Source organism: Theileria equi (genome assembly GCF_000342415.1).
Source record: "Theileria equi strain WA chromosome 4 map unlocalized gcontig_1105316255041, whole genome shotgun sequence".
NCBI classification, from domain to species: Eukaryota; Apicomplexa; class Aconoidasida; order Piroplasmida; family Theileriidae; genus Theileria; species Theileria equi.
This window is the reverse complement of record NW_004668225.1, coordinates 40,224-60,125: the sequence shown is the minus strand read 5'-3', so window position 1 is coordinate 60,125 and position 19,902 is coordinate 40,224. Positions and strand designations below refer to the sequence as shown.

At 42.0% G+C, this 19,902-nt stretch overlaps 5 protein-coding genes across 5 annotated transcripts; 1 reads left to right on the top strand and 4 right to left on the bottom strand.

Moving 5' to 3' along the window:
* Positions 1-52: 52 nt before the first annotated feature.
* Positions 53-1,789, bottom strand: BEWA_045410 (hypothetical protein; the record flags this gene model as incomplete). The annotated part of the gene is made up of 1 exon (XM_004831472.1): positions 53-1,789. One exon carries the CDS (start codon positions 1,787-1,789, stop codon positions 53-55), a length of 1,737 nt encoding a protein of 578 aa, XP_004831529.1.
* A 1,696-nt stretch (positions 1,790-3,485) lies between these two features.
* BEWA_045400 (ABC transporter, ATP-binding protein domain containing protein) lies at positions 3,486-8,048 on the bottom strand (the record flags this gene model as incomplete). The annotated part of the gene is made up of 1 exon (XM_004831471.1): positions 3,486-8,048. One exon carries the CDS (start codon positions 8,046-8,048, stop codon positions 3,486-3,488), a length of 4,563 nt encoding a protein of 1,520 aa, XP_004831528.1.
* A 2,994-nt stretch (positions 8,049-11,042) lies between these two features.
* Positions 11,043-12,941, bottom strand: BEWA_045390 (conserved hypothetical protein; the record flags this gene model as incomplete). Its single annotated transcript, XM_004831470.1, has 1 exon — positions 11,043-12,941. The coding sequence occupies one exon, from the start codon at positions 12,939-12,941 to the stop codon at positions 11,043-11,045; it is 1,899 nt and encodes a 632-aa protein (XP_004831527.1).
* Positions 12,942-13,472: 531 nt separating this feature from the next.
* On the bottom strand, positions 13,473-14,954 carry BEWA_045380 (hypothetical protein; the record flags this gene model as incomplete). Its single annotated transcript, XM_004831469.1, has 3 exons — positions 13,473-13,964; positions 14,053-14,744; positions 14,873-14,954. 3 exons carry the CDS (start codon positions 14,952-14,954, stop codon positions 13,473-13,475), a joined length of 1,266 nt encoding a protein of 421 aa, XP_004831526.1.
* A 231-nt stretch (positions 14,955-15,185) lies between these two features.
* Positions 15,186-18,653, top strand: BEWA_045370 (reverse transcriptase domain containing protein; the record flags this gene model as incomplete). Its single annotated transcript, XM_004831468.1, has 1 exon — positions 15,186-18,653. One exon carries the CDS (start codon positions 15,186-15,188, stop codon positions 18,651-18,653), a length of 3,468 nt encoding a protein of 1,155 aa, XP_004831525.1.
* Positions 18,654-19,902: the final 1,249 nt, after the last annotated feature.

Here is a 19,902-nt window from a genome sequence, read left to right as displayed (position 1 = left end):
CTCAAGAAACGCTAATAAGGATTACAACAGAAATTTTTTGGTATATACTCCACTAAACGTAGCGACGGTACATAAGCTTTTGAATGGAGTAATCATGTGCAAGTCTTTTAATGGAAGGAAATAGCAAATAGATACCAACACATATCGCCAATATACCAAATGTTACTCCAACGCCATATTCAATAGTACCTGATTCTCCAGACTGAATGTTATGTTTAGAGTTTTGCATAGAACCTGTTGATGTTCTCTCCTCTGCTTTCTCATCAGCTTCCTTTACAACATCTTCTTGCTCCCTTTTGTTATTCATTTGCGAGGGATACTTGGTAAGCTTACCGGTAAGTTTTCCCTTAAGATCTTCAAAAACTATCTTGTTACCATTCTCCTTAATGTGAGAGATTAGAGCATCTTTGTCTGGAAATTTTAATCTATTATTCTCAACGTAAGCCTTTATCTCCAGTCTATAACCCATCCACCTGTCCCCGTCATTCCTGGAGTAGTAGTAAACTAAATTTGGAGAGTCTTCAAGTGCGGAATGATCCAAACATTCTAGTTCAATCAAAACTGGATTATTACTGGCATAATCGATGTAATAAGCATTTAGTCTCCCAAAGAGGGTGCCAAAGGGAGGGAGCTCGTCTTTAGTAAGTTCCTTAGTCTCAGCAACTTTAATCTTCTTGAGAGTAAAATGAGGAATAGTCGCATGTCTGACTAGAAAATAGCCTTGTACCGCGTCCTTGCACTTTTTGTATGGAATAGAAACTCCATCAAAAGAATAATATTGGATTACTCCCGTGGATCCTCTAATCTGAGTTACATCTACAGATAGACCATCCCTTATATCTCCAAGTTTTGTTCTAAGACTCTCATCTGATATTTTGTCAACAAGAAGCCTATTGTGTGTAACTATATTCTGGAGCACCTGTACAAGTTCTGTCGCCTCATCAATAACTGAGCATATTTTTCGAAGGTCCCATTTTCCATTGGCATTTTTGGTGAGATGCCATGCAATTTGAACGTGCTCATCGTTCGCATGAAACTCCAACAATTCCACAAGCAAAGGATTGGTATGATCAGCATCTCTATAGTATACATTAAACTCCTCAAAGACGCCAGTTGGAAGACCGCCCTTCACTTTCATGTATTCTCCATTTGGAAGTTTGATTCCTTTAATCTGGAATGACTCGTGAACTAAAGTATGACTTGCCTTTTTGAAACTGCCATTCAATATTTTATCTTCTTTTATAACTATTTTCCTTTTAGAAATCTCTGATGGATAAATAGTGGGATTGGAACCTAAGGAAACTCTCTCGAGATCAAAGACAAGATCCAAGTAACCAACAATTTGGAGTGCAGTGGATCTGTTCCGCTTATAAAGCTCAGGAAAGTTGAATCCGCCATGTTCAGTTATATTTTTTAGGACAGCACCCAGCTCCTTGTCATGCAGGATGTGTGCGTTTCTAGGTGTGAATTCTGCAAATGTCACCTTGTCCACATCTTCATCAACATCTTGATTTAGGCGGTATAGGCTGCCTATGCCAGAGGCTAATATCTGTATAAGTAGAATTTTGTCTCCTTTAAAATACGTTACAATGTTCTCAATAGTAATAATATACGGTGGAATCCCAGGTAGCAGTTTTCCATTATACAAAAGAGCAGAGAGATTAAAAGAGCTCGAAGAGCCAGTGTATCTATAATACCTGTATTCGGGATCGTACTCATCATTATCACTGCGTTTTATACCGTCTTCTAAAGTTGCGTCGGGATAAATGTCAATCTGATGCACTACCATTTGACTGTTTCACGTCTCCACCATTCAATCGGTGCTTGCATGCAGACTGTAATGGTAAAGTTCTATGGTTGAAGCCTAGCCGTATTCAAGTTTATGATGTCTTGCCATGGTGCCAGTGTGTATGGGTTGTCTAATTACCACTGATGTACCACACAAGAGAGAGTTGTTACTGTCTCAGTATCGAATGTTGATGCATAGAGACTAGTGTTTTAATTGGAGTTTAGGAGTAGTTAGGTAGATAATACGCCTCCATATTTCCCGCAACAGTATGGTTCCTGCCTACCCATGATAAAATCTTCCAATGTCCATAGTATCTGCATTATTGAAATAACAGACTGGGTCATCTGGTGTCTGTTTAATGTCTTCACTGGAGACTTTATAAGCGCCATTATGGCAAGTACTCCACTCTTTTTCATGCCCTGTTGTCAAGCCTTTGATGTAAGCGTTGAATGGGTAGGCCTGGCCCTGTTGTCTAACGACAGGTTGAGGAGATCCATCAGCTCCAGGAGATTAACCAGGAGCCGGGAACGAATTCTTCTTCCTACCTCACCGATCCTCCATACAATCGTTTCGCTTGGTCAACGTCTGGAATGCCAAAGAAGAGTCCGAGTCCGTCCCTCTAAAGAGTTTTCAGGTGTGGCTTCAGTCTCCGTGTCTGCAAGAGGACAGCGGATGTGTAGCTCCTATCCTCCGCAAGGACAAGCTTAAAGTACAAGTCATCGTCTATTTGCCAAATTTTATGCCTTTGGGGGCGATTATTCGCGAGGCTCTCAAAAATGACGCGTTCCGCCTCATTTCCGCTGTATAAACCAATGAGCTGGTTGTAGGATGTACAATATGCAAGTTTGAGGATTGAAATGAGAGTGAGAAGACCAGAAATGAAGATTCGCATGAGTGATGTTTGAACTGACTCGTGAGAGGGGACAGGTACCTAGAAGAATGTGGTACAGGGGAAAATGTTGGAGGGGTACCTAGAAGCTTATCCTCGGGTACCCTAGAGGTCCACTCCCTGTCTCATGTAAGTAGTCTGGTTACTTGTAAGCATTCATGGTTATTCATTGCCAGTATGGTGATGGTTTGTATCCTACATGCATGAGTTTTGACACTCGATTATCACTCTTCAGGAGTCAGAAGAGTTACTTCTTTCTTCCTCTGGTAGAGATTCTTCCTTACCTTCAGTATTTAAGCCAGTGCTTTCCAGGGCATCTGTAGATTGTTACCATTTTTTCCTTCCATAGTCTATAATATTATCTGTAGAGACAAGTAACAAAGTCTCTAATTGCTCCAGAAAGCGTCTCTAGTTCATTCTTATTTCCAATCCCTGCGAGAGGACCACTTTCTTATTCCTCTGTCCCATCATTCCTTCTGCTCTCTCATCACTAGGAGGTCTTCTTCCTATAACCATCATAGACATGAGTTACGTAATCAAAGGTGAGCCGTCTCTTTGCATCTATAGTCGTACCCTGTCCAGGATTCCTAGTCTGTTTGGCATGACATCTTGTAACAATGCCGTCTCTATAATATACCATTGGAACAGCCTTCCTAATGCCACACTTAAATGTACATTCTAACCGAGAAGCTCGTGCATGCAGTATCTAAGGTGAATGTGGAATGAAAATAACACTTTTGGTGACAATGCTGAAGCATAACAATTATGATTTGAAAGTACTATTCTTAAAATAACTCTTATACCGCATTAAACGTGTGTGGTAATGCAATCCTCTATAATCTTGGAGAGTGACCCGCTGTCTATAACTTCTTCAGTCTTGCAGGTCTTGATGAGAGACCCGCTGTGAAAGACCCAAACTGAAGTGCAGAGACGCAAAACGTCAACATCATGTGCCGCAATGAAGGTCGTACAATGCTGGAAGTAGGTCTTGATGAGCTCATAAATGGGAGTCTCTGCAGTATTGTATGTTCCAACCTCATCTTCTGGAGGCTCATCAACCAGGAGTATCTTGTAAAATTCTCTGTATAATACTAGTCTTGCCACTGATAGTGTGCGGAGTTGGGAGCTTGAGAGTACAGCTCCATAGTCTATATTTACATTGTCTGCGGAGGGGACATCATAGGGTCTTAGAGTAGGCCCGTAATAAGCTCTCTTTAAATGCCTTGGTAGATCCTTGTGGTAATGGTCAGGTATAATGATGGTATTTAATCCTCTTCCTCCAGGAAGACTCTCGACAAACTTGAGTAAGCCACAATTTTCCAAGGCTGCTTCAATGTCAGCGTCATCAAATAACATTCTTGGATCAATGAATCTGCGAACAGTCCACCCCCTGAATACAAATGGCAGTTGAGGAAGTACTCCGATGATCTGCCTAGTCACATTCTTTGGCATATCATTCAAGTCACAACCGTCTAGGAGAACAGAACCGTCTCTATTTCTAGCCAAGTTTTGAAGTACTGACAACAGGGTAGACTTTCCTGCTCCAGTTCTGCCAACAATGCCGATAATGTCCGAGGTATCAGCTGAACATGTAACATTCTTGAGAATGGCATGCTTCTCATTGGAATCCCTGGAGACAACGTGCACGCTCACATTATCCAACTTTATCCTAGTAGTACCTGGAACTGCATACTTGGACACGTCAAGCACATTAACCTTGTGCTTAAAGAGGAGCATCTTGAGACTAGTGCAATGAACAGCTCTTCTCTTGGCATGCTCACTACGTCGCCTTCTACGAATGGAGTCCTTGATGTTCTCATCGGACGGCTGATCGCCTCCAGCTGATGTGGAACGGTCCACGACAAAATCTGTCCGGTGGATATCCTTCCTATCGCCAAATTTGAGTGGAGTATTTGGAGGAATAAAATTCTCGAACCTCCTCATGGGAAGCGAATGCAACTGGAGGTAATACGATATCTCCAGAAAGTTTGCAAAGTAATTGTTAATGTTCAGAAATAACGAATAAGCCATGCCGTAGTAACCAACCTTGATATCCATGTCACAGAACCTGGAACGGATAATAGGAAAGAGGAGAATGAACAAAGCAAGTGGCGAGAGCAAACATCTGGAAGCGATGGAGCTCCAAAACATTGCGGAATTGTTCATGTATGTGCCCCTAACATTATAGTCAACATGCTCAATCATCGTGTGAACCAACTTCCATTCACTCTTAAAACTTCTGCAAATCGGCAAACCTGAGATTGCCGACCCTATGGCGGAATCAATTTGGTTGTAAGCTTCCAAACGCGAAAATGCTACATTCTTGCAAGCCTTGATGTAGTAGTAGACAATATACCGGAAGATGATAAAGCAGAGCACAATGGAAATCGGAGTAGCCCAAGGTATCATAAAGAAGAGCGTAAACATCTGAACACCCATCTCAATCAGCAGTACAAAAACGTCGTGGAGGTAGTAACTCAACATGTTGTCAATGGAAAGAGTATCCATGTACAAGAATGTTTGCACACTGCTCAACGACTTTTTGATGCTCAACACTCCAGAGCTATTGGTGAAGATGGAGTTGATGCAATACTCATGGATTCTCCTTGAAACATTAAAAGAGGCCTGGGTCATGGCCAATGCACGGAAGAAGACCCCAACCATGACAGATACCGAGAGAATGATGATCCACCTCAAAGATCTATAGCAATACTCCTTAACATCCTCAAGCGTAACTGACGTATGACTATGCTCATTTGCGTAATCAACGATAGAGTCAGAGACCTTGGAGGTGATGATGAACTTTGTGCTGTCCAAACTTGAGAAGGTAAATGTAAATATGAAGAAGAGTGCAATGGACCAACCAGCCGCATGGAAGTAAACCTTGAACTGAGCCGCATTGTCTGATTTAGAGTCCTTTGTCTTGTTCTTTTCATACAAATGCTGAACTGTGGGCGAGTCAGAGTATTTAGACTCTGTAGAGCCTCTTCGTCCCGGTCTGGTATAGTCATCAGAGTCGCATCTTCCAAGCATCTCATGCGATCTAGACGGTAGTTCCATCTTGTCTTCAGAGGGCTTTGGAGGCTCAAGATGGCCAGCTTCGTTTTCTATCAGATACCTCAGCTTGTTCCTCTGTATGAGCGTCTCGTTTCTCAGCGAGTATATCGGAGCATCTGGGAATGAATCTGGAGACGCTGATGATACGCAGGCGTCCAAGATGTTCTTTGAGATGGTAAGAACTGCAGATACATCACCCTTTTCCAGCAAGCCTTTTCCCTTTTCAAACAAGTTCCTGAAAATGGTCCTCGCCACAAACGGGTCCAGACCAGTAAATGAGTCGTCTATTACCACAAGGAAGGAATGTTCAGATTCACTCTCCCTATTAGTCTTGCTAAAGATGAGGTAAGCGTAGATGGCACGAGCAAGTCCAACTCTTACTCTCTGACCTCCACTGAGAGAGTAGCCATGTTCAGAAATCTTGCGCATGTCACCTCCGTTCCAGGTGGAAATGTCATGTTCAAGTTCAACTGCCTTAATGACAGTGTTGTAGACATCCTCATCAAATCTGTGACCAAAGGTAATGTTAGACTTAATGGTACCCTTTTGTAGCCAGACATCCTGAGAAGCATAGAATATTGGCATGTTGGTAGAGAGAGGCAATACGGCCATTGATCCTTCAACAAGAGTCATGTCACCAAGGATAGCCTTGATAAAGTTGGTCTTACCAGAACCCTGAGCACCAGTGACAATGGCAAGATCACCAGTGTTTAGGACAAAGTCAAGGTTCCTAAGACAAGTAGTACCAGTATTGTCAAGAAGATCCTTTCTACTGTTGACCCACGCAAAGGAGGCCTTCTTGAACATCACAACTAGTCCCTTGGGCAGTGTCTTATCCTCAGCAGGTAGTGCCTCTGGCAAAGGATTCCTCCCAGTAAACTTGTTGTCCTGCAAATAAAAATTTGGAGAACAAGTTCTGAGGAAATACTCCACTCTTTTGAATGCATTGATCCCGAATAGCATGAGTCTCAGGTACATGGGAACCATGTAGAGCGGACCAATGATCTTCATAATGACAAATATGGATGCCAAGATCCCCGAAGGATTCACGCCCCTAAGGTCAGTAGCTTCTCTGACTTCTCCGACAAAGTCGTTGACAAGAATGATAATGTCTATGCACATGATTGACACAATTATGACCTTGTTTACTAGAGACACGAGGAAGCGAACAAAGACGATTTTAAGCTCGTCATTTCTGGTCTCGGTAATGATATCGTGGCCGATATCATCAAGAGCCATGGCTTCAATCAAGTGCAGCCCAGAGATTACCTCGCTTGATTTAGAAATTCTATGGTCTCTGATTCCGAGATACCACCTTAACATGAAACCATTCAAGATCTCAACAATGAACATGCACACAACTAGAGAGAGTGACACGATGAGAACAGTTCCTGCTTTAATGTTAAACTGACTGTTCATTAAGATGATTCCATACGTCAGCGAGGTCAAGAAATCAACAAACCCAGGAACAGCCTCGATGAAAAAGGGAAGGTAGTAAGAGTCCGTGAGGACCAGAGCGTACATTTTCGGGGTTACTTCATTGTTCTTGTAGCGCCTTGCCGGGCACAGTAGTGGGTTATCCGTGCATGCGTCTTCTCCGGAACAACAGTGAATGGTGCTCTTGCAAACCCCCTCCTTGGACTGAAAGTTGGCAAAGTTGCCGCGTCTGTAGCAAAGACCGTGCTGGAAGATCGTGACACGAAGGCACGCATCGAGGAGGATGGCGAGTCTTTGTACATAGTAGTTGATGTGACTCATGCCGATCATTTTTATTAGCTCGATTGCAATGACGGCCACCACCAGAAAGAAGAAGGTCACGAATCTGAATTCTCCTTCGGACAATAGGCCAAGTAACTTGTGCAAAAAGGCAGCGACACTCATACCGATGGCGTTCATAATCACAATTCCTATTAGGATGATGGTTAGTCTCTTCCAAAAGGTCAAGAAGAGCGCCCTCAGCAGAATGTACCTGGCCGGCTTCTTGGCTTTCTTCCTTTCCTCTTCGCTGAGGGACTCGTGGGCCTCAATGCTGGCGATGCCATCGCTAACATGCCTGGAAAGAATTGGCTGCCATTTGAGAATCTGGTCAGCCAGCGGGAGCGGGTGGAGCATGTAAGGGTCCAGGTACCTCCTCGACGTTTCCTTGACCCAGCCATGCATCCACGCCAGAAAGACAAAGTTGAAGACGCCCTTGTCATCAAAGTAGCGAAACTTCTTCCCATTCGGTGCCGTCATCTTCTTCCTTGCCAGCTCCACCTCACTCTCCCAAAAGTGATGGTCGCCGACCTCAGAGACGGGTCCGTTGCCCATCATCCTTCAGAGTCCCAGAACCGGTTATACTCGATGGAGTAACGGTGTGCGGGAGCAGAGAATGCAAGAGTAGGACAGCCTCCCGCACATAAAGTCCGAGGCCGATGGTCAGAAGATTGTAGATGGATGCAAAACTACTCAGCAACGAGTCGCATATCGCTCCATGTTCTGATGGGCAAGAGCTACCAGAATGGGTTTGTGTCGAGAGGAAGAAATACGTATGGCAGAATGAGTCCGTATGGATGAGGAAGAAGATGTTGCAGTGCAAAGACACCTTCTTCTCTCGGTGCAGACGCAATGTCGTCGTTGTCCAGTGCTCCTTCACGGCAAATCCCAGTCCATAGAGCGTCTATTAGCCACGCAAGACAGCGGCCTTGTTTGCAGGGGATGCGCGTCTGCCGACGCTCCAAAGAGAAGAATGGCAGACTTTCTTCTCAGATTGGCATACGCCTTCTCGAATAACCGTCTCTTCCTTAACAAGAAGATCTTCTTTCGCAGATTTGTTACTCTCTGCGATTCTTCCTCCGAGTTGCCTTTTCCCGACGATCTGAATTAGAGAGGAAACTAATTCCCGGACGTTTTCTGAGTGCTTGGAGGAACAGAAGATGACTGGTGTCTTTGGAGAATGAACGGACGTCGAGGCGACGTAGTGGGGAGTCCGTCGACAGGAATGGCGCCAGGGGTCCCAAATCGTCGGTCCTCAGCCATCTGGGCTCTGCCTCTCGGAACTGGAGCGTCTGTTCACGGCCCTGGAACCGGCAGTGCCCACAAAGAGGCGCCCTAGGCCTTGTCTAATACTCCGTTTTCTGACTATATCTAAATGAGTAGTTAACGACGTGTAATGACGGTACGGAATAGAGGAGGGAGGAATGGTGTTCTTCCTGAAGAAAAAGTGGAGAAATATGGCGATAATTATCCCGACTTGCGACATCACTTCTTCTTCCCTCATAGACTCCATGCTACACGCTCTTTTTGGGCCGCGACGTCACTTTAATCACTCTTTCCTCATCTAATTCATCTAAAAATGCGATGGCATCCTCCATTGTCGCGGGGTTTGCGTAGAGGCTCCCCGCCGACCCGCTGGTCTGCTCGCCAATAGCGCTCTCTCGTTCTCCATTAATGGGTCGTGAAGCTGTCTATACTGTTGTATCTTGCATAGTGTTGCCTGTGTGAGTGTCTGGACTGCCGAGGGTATGCGCAGTGCCGAGAAATCAAGCGCTGGAATGAGGAGGCTGTGTCATCAAGCGGGGCATTCCAGTTCACTCCTGATGGGTCAATAGACCTCTATCAGCTTAATCTAGTTCATTTCTAGTGGAAATGGAATCCAGATTATCTTGAGTAGGACCTTCAGACAACATCTGGTCACTGAGACCAGTGCTATGCTCTGGTTAGCGAGACAGCCTCCTCATTCCCCTTGTTCATCCCCAACCTTGCAGAGTTTTTAGAGCCTCCATAACGACCTCCTGGCTCTCTACGGATGGTAGTTCTGAATCCACGTGTTATAAAAGAGACCCTAGTACTCCACCATCGTGGCCTTTCTGGCTGCTTGATTCTCTTCCTACTACTCCTCTTGCTATATTTGCAAGGTTGACCATAATCTCATAACATCTTTTGAGCGGTTTCCAGGGTTGACTTGACCTCCTCAAGACCCTCTTTGCCCTGTCTATGCCATCCGTAAATGTCTTTCTTTTCCAGGTTTCCAGAGCCTTTTCCTCTCCTCTTGACCCATATCTGAGCGTTGCTTTACAGTTGGAGGGGCTTGAGCTGGTGCATCTTGATCGTCCATTCCCTGAGGATCTACACTTGAAGAGCAATACCCATGGAATCAACTATGGGTCTAGGAAGAGGATGTCCTTCAAGACCACTGGGATGAGCTATAAGAGGACATGGAGGAACGGGTTGACCAAATACTCTTCTAGAGACACCATTTAATGATGCTGTAGATCCACCAATAGTCTGAGAACCCGCGAGGTTACCCGCTGTTTGCTCGTTCTCGTCGTCCTTTTCAGGCTCATTCTCGCCTCAACCAAGAATGTTTACGCGATAGCAAGTGGAGATTCCAATACGGACACAAGATTAAATAATGCAGCGACCTTCATTTTACTTCTGTAAAGTGAAGAAGAATAAAAATGTAAGGAAGAAGAAACATTCATCTGGGGCATCAGGATTTTATTCCCGATAATAGGTACACATTTCAGCCAACCAGATGGGTCAATTGGTCTCAAATTTGGATGTATGTCATTCTTATAACCCTCAAGTTTTGGTAGTTGCTATGGATGACTGAGACCTGTCCTTATCTGGCTTTGAAATGCCTGAGTGGAGGATTAGGTAACTTGTTAGTGGGAAGGTCATAATGTAAGAACATTCTTCCAGAGTTCTTTACCATCTAAAACTTCCACAAAAAGATATGGACCGGTGATGGTAACATGATTGTCTGAATCTGCTTTATCTCTCATTAGTAGATTTATTGTTTGGAATGTTCCATGCGTTTTAAGAGCCACTAGTAGCTCCTTAAGCTTCTCACTGGATACATACCTTCCATCCTGTTTAATGCTCCCAAAGGAATAAGCATTGTACGAATAACAGCTCCATCTCGCAATTTAAGCCCATAATAGTTGTATCTTTCTCATATCATCCAGATAATTGTGTACGTGTTACAGGATAAGTTGTTCAGAAGCCACTTCCTCTCCTAATGGTACCCTTATAAACCTCTGCATGTGTAATAAATATTAAACCATACCTACAATGTAACGTACCACTAAACCAAATTAAATCATTATAATTCATAGTCATTAGTTAAACAAGATAAAAGTCTCACAAAATAAACTGCATTAACTTGTAAGGTCTATACTACATTCTCCATAATTTGGGAGTCTTGAATGTCCAATCTTCCCAGCGTGAATAGGATTTGGTATATTCTGCCTTTATAGACATTATAAAGATCCTGTATAGTTTCTATCCATTCCTTGTGATATAGATGAGATAGGGAGGGAAATGCTATTTCTTCAACTCCTTAAACTTCTTGCTATATTCATCTCGTTGGATATTCTGCCAGTTACCATCTTTGCATTCGTAATATAACAACTCAGAGCCATTGCTTTGACCCCTTGTGAATACATGAATGATATTCAATTCTCCATTACTCAACCCGGCTATTAAAAGGAAGATTCTCTTATTCGATTCAGGAGCATTTGTCCAGAGCTCAGTTCCTCCAAAGGACAATTTTGTAGCATGAAAACCAACTTTTGGAACATAGAAACGGACTGGGACTCCATAAAGTTTGGTATCAAAGATGGTACACTTGTCAGTATCCTTAGTAGCAGAAATATCGAGAGTAAAACCTATTACAGACTTTGGAGTTATTCGGAGCTTCTTAAGTTCTGCCGAATAATCATTTGTAGGCTTCCATGTACCATCTTTCTTTACAAATATAACCATTGGATGTCCATTAGCATTTTTAGTTAGTTGTGCAACTACGGGTTTGCCGTCGCTCAGACGAAGAGTTACAAATGCGCATGTGTCATTATCTCCAGAAGCTTTCCATACTTCTAAAGAACCTTCCTTGACTGAAGTTATTACGTTATCATCCTTTGGCATAATGAATCTTGTAGGAATTCCATCCTTGTTATAGTCAAAGGACTGGTAGTTTGTGGAATCTGGTCGGCCAATGTCAAGAATCAACCCAGGAGAAGGAAGGTTCTCTGAGGATTCTTTATCTTTATTATCTTCTGAAGCCTTGAACTCCTTCAAGAGCTTTTCACGATCTTCCTTCTTTACTACATTCCATTTATCACCCTGCTTATTATGATATTTCAAAACATTCTTTCCATCAGCCTTTACAAAGTTTACAACTACTGATGCAGGGGATTCTCCATCATAGTAGATCATTACCTTAGGAGTGTGTTCTTTATCTAGACCCTTCCAAACTTCCTTCTCTCCATCCATAACAGAGGATATGTGAAAGTCACTCTTTGGAGTAACAGTCTTTAGAGGTAGTCCCTCAACGGTTTCCTCCTTAACCGTAAAGGCACTATCGTCTACATCAGAGACATCTAATTCGACAGTCCTGGCTTTGGGTAAGGAAGCTAGTTTCTTCATCTCAGTCAGTGCAACATCATAGCCATCCTTAGAAACACCAACCCATTTACCGTCTTTATTTTGTAAATAAACAAATCCTTGGTTAAGTGATAAGGATGTTAGCATGGGATTCTCTCCCTCAAAGTATACCGTGACAAGTGTACAATGTTTGTTCGGAGATTCCGATTTCCAAAGTTCAGAATCTCCATTATTTATTTCATTCAGGTGATGATCAGTTTTAACGGCAAATTTCTTGAGAGGAACCTTATCCTCCTCAGATTCTTCTACAGAGAATGTTATAGAGTCAACATATGAAAGATCCAGATCGACGGTTTTTACAGCTGGTTGCTCAGGTTGCATCTTTAATTCCTCTATCATCTTCTCACACTTTGTCTTCTCTATGAGCTTCCACCTTAGATTCTTCTTTTCGTAGTATATTAACTCAGTCTCATCATCAGACTTCTTTAGCAAGAGAGCAAGAAATGTTATATCACCCTTTGAGATAGTATACGCTGGAGAACACTTCTCTTCAGTAGACTCCCATACAGTCCTGCCTCCATCAACTATCTTATTAAAGTAGAATTTCTCCTTTGGGTAGTAGTAGGTTGTACTTATGCCATCTTGCACAGTAGTAGCTGGAACATCAACAGAATTTGTATTCACCTCAGCCAAATCTAGGGTAATTGGAACTACGAGTTCTTTGGTGGATTTAGCAATTGTTTTCGTTCCTCCATCTCCTCCCTCAACCTGTGAGTCGGTTAAGGTAGCTATGCAAGATCTAACTAATAGAACCAGATGTAAAACCCCCAAAACATTCATTTTCCAGGTTACCTTATGGTGATTGAGTTTGATTGGCGGGATGAAGAATAGACAGAATGCATGGGGTGGAAGGAAGAGAATATCTATGGATATACGCAGACTGTGGTCTAAATTGGGATATTGTTGAGCAATAAAGATTCTCCCAAGGTTATAAAAAACTGTACCTTCAAATACTCCCTTTGGATGACCAAGAAGGCTCGTAATCCCATGCTGGTGGACAGAGTAGATGGAATAAATCAGTATAGAAAGGGGTGAAAGAGAGACTTTGGAGAGCTACAAAGAATATTTATGCATTCAAATATACAGTGATGAACGTTACTAATTAAACTGCCCTGGTATTACAAGTGATATGCAATTAACCATTAAAACGTGTCTATTCAGTTTGTTTAAATCATCCAGAGTGAGTTTGGAGGTACAGTTACATTAATGATTAAAACAGTCCATCCACAGGATGAATAATGAGTGTCCATAGAGTGGCCATTATAGTATAAGATTAAAGCGCTTTAGTGTGATAAACTTTGTCTAGGAGTGTTACCACAATGTTTTGAGTTTAGCATTAAAATCTGCGTTTGTTACAATATCCCAGTCCCCGTCAGAGCATTCAAAGCTTTGGAAAGCAAGCTGATAATTTCCACTCGTTGCATGTAGTCTAAGAAGCTTGGAGTTACCTTTAATGTGAACCTCACAGAGAAAGCAAATGACATCATGTTCAGCGTTCCATATGTCAGTTGGTCCATCCGTGACTTTATCTATGAGATGACCAGAGTTTGCGGTAAATAAGCGAGTGGTAATGCTGTCCTGCTTACTCACTGTCACTCTACAATCATAAGTATCCTCATAAGAAGAAATGTCCAGAGCAAACCTAGTGGGTAGATTAGAACCAACTTTTAGAGCATTAAGATTCCTAAGATATTTCCTATCGTAACTCTTCCAGCCTTTTGTGCCAAGCCAACCAAAACGGTCGTACCAACTATTGGTATCCTGATACTTGCGATATGTCTGATGTAACTCGTTTTTTTTTGTCTGTAACAACAGTCACAATTTTTGGTTCACCATTTTGGAGATATTCTATGCAGTACATGTATTCGTCTTCTGCTGGTATAGTCAATACCTCGTTTTCCCCGTAAAGAAGCTTTGTTACATTTGTTTCCATACTCATAATGTGCATTCTTACAGGTACTCCATCAATGTCCACATATATAACTTTACATCTGGGATCAGTGACATCATCAAGGTCTAAAGATTGTTGAGGAACGGGGCTGGACATCATTGTGGACGACCTTGAATATGTGACACTATTCCACTTTGATTTAATCCAGCCTTCCTTAAAGGACTCGGCATTCTTTGGTGACTCTGAATCTCTGGAAGTTTGTTCAAAAGTGTTTTTCAATTCTTCAAGTTTCTGATCAAACTCATTTTCACTTTGGACACTCTTCCACCTGCCATCAACTTTCTCGTAGTAGAGATAGTAAGTCCTAGGATAACCTCCTAGCACAATCAAGAGCCTCAACAACTTGGAATCTCCTTTATAATACAACTCAACAAACTTGCACCTTTCCTTTTCAGAGACTTCCCAGATCAGTACTCCATTGTCTAAAACGCGAGTTGCATAAATTTTGTTTCCTGAATAAAAGGTTTTGACTGTCAGTTCGTTTGGTCCAAACTCAAGTCCATAAACGGTCGATGTCTCAGGTCTTGCAACGTTAATTTCGGATATGTCTATAACTGTATCTCCGCTGTCGGCGGAAACCACCACATCTACGAATTCACTATTGACGGCCTTGTCAGTAGCATCTTCAAAATCTAGAGATTACCGGTGGCATGATTGTTAACGACATTATTAACAGTAGGGGTCTCAATCTTCTGCAAAATTTGAGTGACTGATATGAATCTAAATAAATTAATATATCTTCTCATATAAACATACCAACCTCTCAAAGTCTTAAAATCGAAATCTAAAACCCAAATAAGAGACTCTGAGTCAACAAAGGGAAATGTCCATTTTCGAGGCATCTCCGATAAATTTAAGCTTATACACTTAGATAAATGGTTAAATATATTCGAATTATTCAATTCTGACTCCAAACAAGGACTCGGAAGCCATAAACGACCAGAAGGCCGTGTAAAAACCATTGTATTCTAGATTTTACTAATTTAAACATGAGTCCCGCAAAAAGGACACAAAAAGACTCATCATTCAGTCAAGGTAGCCTTCCAAGAAGGTCACCGCGCCTAAATAAAAAGATGTGTGACGAAGACACACAAATGCTAACCGCAATGAGTGAAAACTCAACTACAGAAGCAGAATCTGCTTCTAGCGAGGCTTTTCTAACGCCAACGGAGATTAGTGATGCGGAAGATGGCCAAATTGAGGTCATCGACCTAACACCTCCAAACTATCAAGCTGACGAGGTCGAAATCCTGCTAACAGGAACTCCGCCAAGTCCAAGCGATAATTCAATTAGAGTATTAGAGCCGATAGAGGTTAATTCGCAATTACCAGAAGATTCGAGTCCGATAGAAAAGCCAGGTTTGTCTGATCGAACATCCTGTTTTTTAGGTGACGAAGAACTCTGCAACGATGCAGCTCAAGACAGGTTATCTCGAGCCCCGGGTGAAATGCAATGTGGACCTGAATATAATCAAAACAACTATTTAAACAAACAGGTGGCGACTTGTACAACTACCCAGATTAGACAGGGGAACAGAAGACCTTCTAAACAGCAGCGGAAGGAAAACGAAAATAATAAAATCATAGCTCTAAAGGTACTGTTAGATTGTACGGACGAACCAGAGAAGATTTGGCCTGCATGTGTATTGTACAAGGTCCAACAAAGTCATGGTAAAGTCCCAAAGTTCGGATGGCAACACATCCACGAAGCCTATAAGGCAAGATTTTCTAAAGATATAGACTTGGAAAAACTCCAAGATCTGGCTAGGAAAGGAATAAGAAATAACTTACACTTAAAACTACCCTCTGATGAAGAGCTCATGCTGCGAGCCGATGAACTCCCGGAGAACTCTCTAAAGGAGCTACGTAGGAAAATAAACATCAAAGAGGATATAAACGGAAAGTTGGTCCTAATGGAACAATATGAAATCGAGGAGGCCGAAAGGACATACAAGATTTACTCACAGAGATTCCAGGAAACAACATTCCAGTATATTTTGGACGAGTTAGGATCCTACTTACTAGAAATCTCAAATCAACCAAGAGACTTCTCAGAAGCTACAAGAATACTACAAGCGGTACAGCTGTCATATCACCACGTAACATACAAGGAATGGGAACCCTCCAATTGGAAGGAAAACATGGAATTTAAGATAGCGGGATTTAAATACACTAAGGACCTGATTGACAGAGATGAACTGTACGACTTGTCGAAACAAGAACGCGGTCGGGCTATACAATACATGAAGAACAGAGGGAAGATTCTGGAAAACCCCCAACACCGACTCGAAGAAAAAGTAGTCTTGGACGAGAAAATACTAATATACCAGACAAGAATAGACAGGAGCGTAGAGAGGATACAATTCAACAAGGACAACAGTAACTTCGAGAAGAACACGAGAAAATTCTTCAGAAACCTACTGAACCAAGAAAACTCTCAAGACCATCCGTCTCCAGTGGAAATGGAGGGACACTGGTCCCCTGCGTGGGACGCCAGACCTACAAATCCAGAAAAGTTTGAAAGGTATTTATATCTCAACCCTACAGTAGTAAGGGAAGAGAAAGACTTCATCTCCGAAGAAGAATTTTATGAGATCATCAAAGGACTCCCAGACTGGAAAGCATGTGGAGTTGATGGAGTATACAACTTCTTTATTAAGAGAACAACACATCTGCACCCCTTCTTGTATAAATTAACGAAACAAGCATGCATGGAACCCCATAAAATACCTCAATGGTTTGGAAAGGGAATAACATACTTGATCAAGAAGAGCAGCGAAACAACGCCAAGCAACTACCGTCCGATAACCTGCATGTCTAACTTGTACAAACTGGTAACAAAATGTGTCTACAGAGTATTAATTGGAATTGTACAGGAGAGAAGATTGCTGTCGGAAGCGCAGTTGGCCACGGTTCGAGGAGTTCAAGGGGCAAAGGAACAAGCACTGTTGAACATCGCAATTAACAGGGCGCACAATAACAATCTGAAGACATCATGGCTCGATATTAAAAAGGCATTCGATTCGATAGACCATAAATATTTACATGCCGTTTTAGATCACCTGAATATCCCAGATTGGATTACTAACTTTATAAAGCATATCACTAGTGGATGGACAATAGACGTTAGATGTGGGAAAGAACCTATAATGGTGAAAAAGGTAACAAGAGGAATCCTCCAAGGAGACTCGTTATCACCACTTCTATTTGTACTATGCATGGATCCCCTGAGTAAAATCCTACACTCAGTTTACCCAACGGTAAAAGGAAAGATTGGAGAAAAACAGGAACATGCCATGAACCACCTACTATTCATGGATGACATTAAACTATTCGCTGAAACTGACGAAATCCTAAAGAAAATGACGGACGAAGTCAAAATGTTCTGCGAAGCCTCAGGATTGGAAATAAACAGAGAAAAGTCAGCTACAAACTCGCCTCTCTGTGAAGACACTGCGGTACTATTGGAAGGAACTGCAATGTATAAATACTTGGGTATAATGGAGGACAGATCAAGCATCCCATCTTTGGAGTCATGGGAAAAAATCCGAGCTGAAATTCTGGCGAGGGTTGAAAAATTAGCAAAAACCAAGCTGAACGGGAGAAACATGTTCAAGGCGATAAATATGTTTGCATTGTCCCTCCTGAATTACTACACTGGATTGCTAAGACTTTTACCGGATGATTTTGAGGCACTAGACTTGGACATCCGCAAAATACTGGCAAAACATAGGATACATTACCTGAATGCATCCCCTGAAAGACTCTACCTTAAAAGAGATCAATGCGGACGGGGACTAGCATCAGCAACCTTTAGATCTGAAAAGATGTTGCTAACATTCTGGGACACCTTGAGAAAAGGTAGTGAGACATCCACACGCCGTGCATTGATAATGAAAATTGAAAATGAAGACCTCACCCATATGTCACGCATAGAAGGATTTGTCAGACGTAAATACGAAAAAGTTAACAATGGGGGAATACGAATTGGAGATGACAATATCAATGAGATGCAAAGGAGAAGTCTGTTCCACTCACTTTCACAAAAGAGATGCCACCCTATATTCTTTAAACAACTGAATGGAGATAATCTAATTGACAGAAAGGAATCTGCACTCTGGCTAACACATGGAAACATTTCAGCTCGAGACGAAGCAGCCTACTGCGCTCTCCAAGACAGAAATATCTTCATGGGAAACTATGATAAATGCAAACATTGCAAAGGAGCAACAGCTACCGTCGACCACCTGGCCACATGCTGTGAACGTAAACTAGCCTTTGATTACACTAGGCGACATAACGAAGTACTGAAATGTGTATCTCTCCACATGTGCTGCATGTTAAACCTAATAAAAAGAAAGAAAATAAAAGGATATGTGATGCAGGAGACAGTTACTGACGGTACAAACGAACTTAGGATCGATACTGCTGTTAAGACGGACGCCAGGATAACGAACAATAGACCTGATATCCAACTCTACGACAGGAGACAACAAATTACCTACCCCGTACGTACCGGATTGTTATATGTGCGTGATTAGTTCCTACACCCTTGTAGACACTACAGTTTCCTGTAGGTTTGGGGAATAATCAGAACAGGCCTTTATAAATAAGATTTTTCGATTGTATTTCGACCTGACCTTGATTTCTTGACCATTTGAGTTTATCCTCTTACTGAGGATTCCAGCGAATCTCCTAGAGAGACTTACTGGTTCTTCAACGATTACTATAAGCGCCATAGTTTTATTACCGCCTTGCTTTTTAAAAGTTATGTTTATCCCTTGTCTAATCTGGGTGGGTGAACCAGTCGCCACCTGTTTATATAAGAAGTTTTTTCGATTAGATTCAGGTAGGCATTGCCGTTCTCTATCGGAATGGACTTCCAATGCTTATTCATCGTAGTTAAAGAGCCTAAGATGATGTATTTTAGAGAATATATCTCTAAAATAAGAAATATCTAACAATCGATATTTTCACCAAAAGATTTCGACTTACGACAGGAGAAATAAAAGGATATTTATAGTCGAAGTCGGAATCACATGTCCAACTAAGGTCTCAGATACGGAATCCCACAAACAAAGGAAATACGATGTCCTTGCAAAAGAATTATGCTGCATCCATAATATGCCAGCATGCACCGTTCCAATAGTATATTCTTGGGATGGATTGGTTACAAAATACCACGCGAAGCACCTAGAGAAAATAGCTTTGCCCACAAAAATCAGAGCTTACATGCAGACTAGAGTACTACGTACCACCTTCGATTCGGTAACTCACGATCGAAGAAAGAGCTCCAGAAGAAAAACTGGAAGGCATCTTTGGGAGATTCCTCGGAAACCTCGACAAAGAGGATAAACTCAAATGGTCAAGAAATCAAGGTCAGGTCGAAATACAGTCGAAAAATCTTATTTATAAAGGCCTGTTCTGATTATTCCCCAAACCTACAGGAAACTGTACTGTCCACAAGGGTGTAGGAACTAATAACACACATATAAACCAACACCTACACCTAGGGCAGATTAATTAGTTTATGTATGAACAGATGATGTCTATAAGAGAGTCAGAAGAAGGACCTATACCAGAGAAATAAACAACCTTTTGACTCATGAATATGCTGTGGTATCTCCAAGAGCCTAAAATATCAAGAGTCCATCCATAATAATCCACACTCATGACAGCTCAATTAGCGATGTACATCAGGACGTCAAAGTTCTGGAAACTTCACACATAAGGCTTCTCTCCAAAAGTTACCATATAAAGCATAGAAGCTTATTCACATTACTATATATG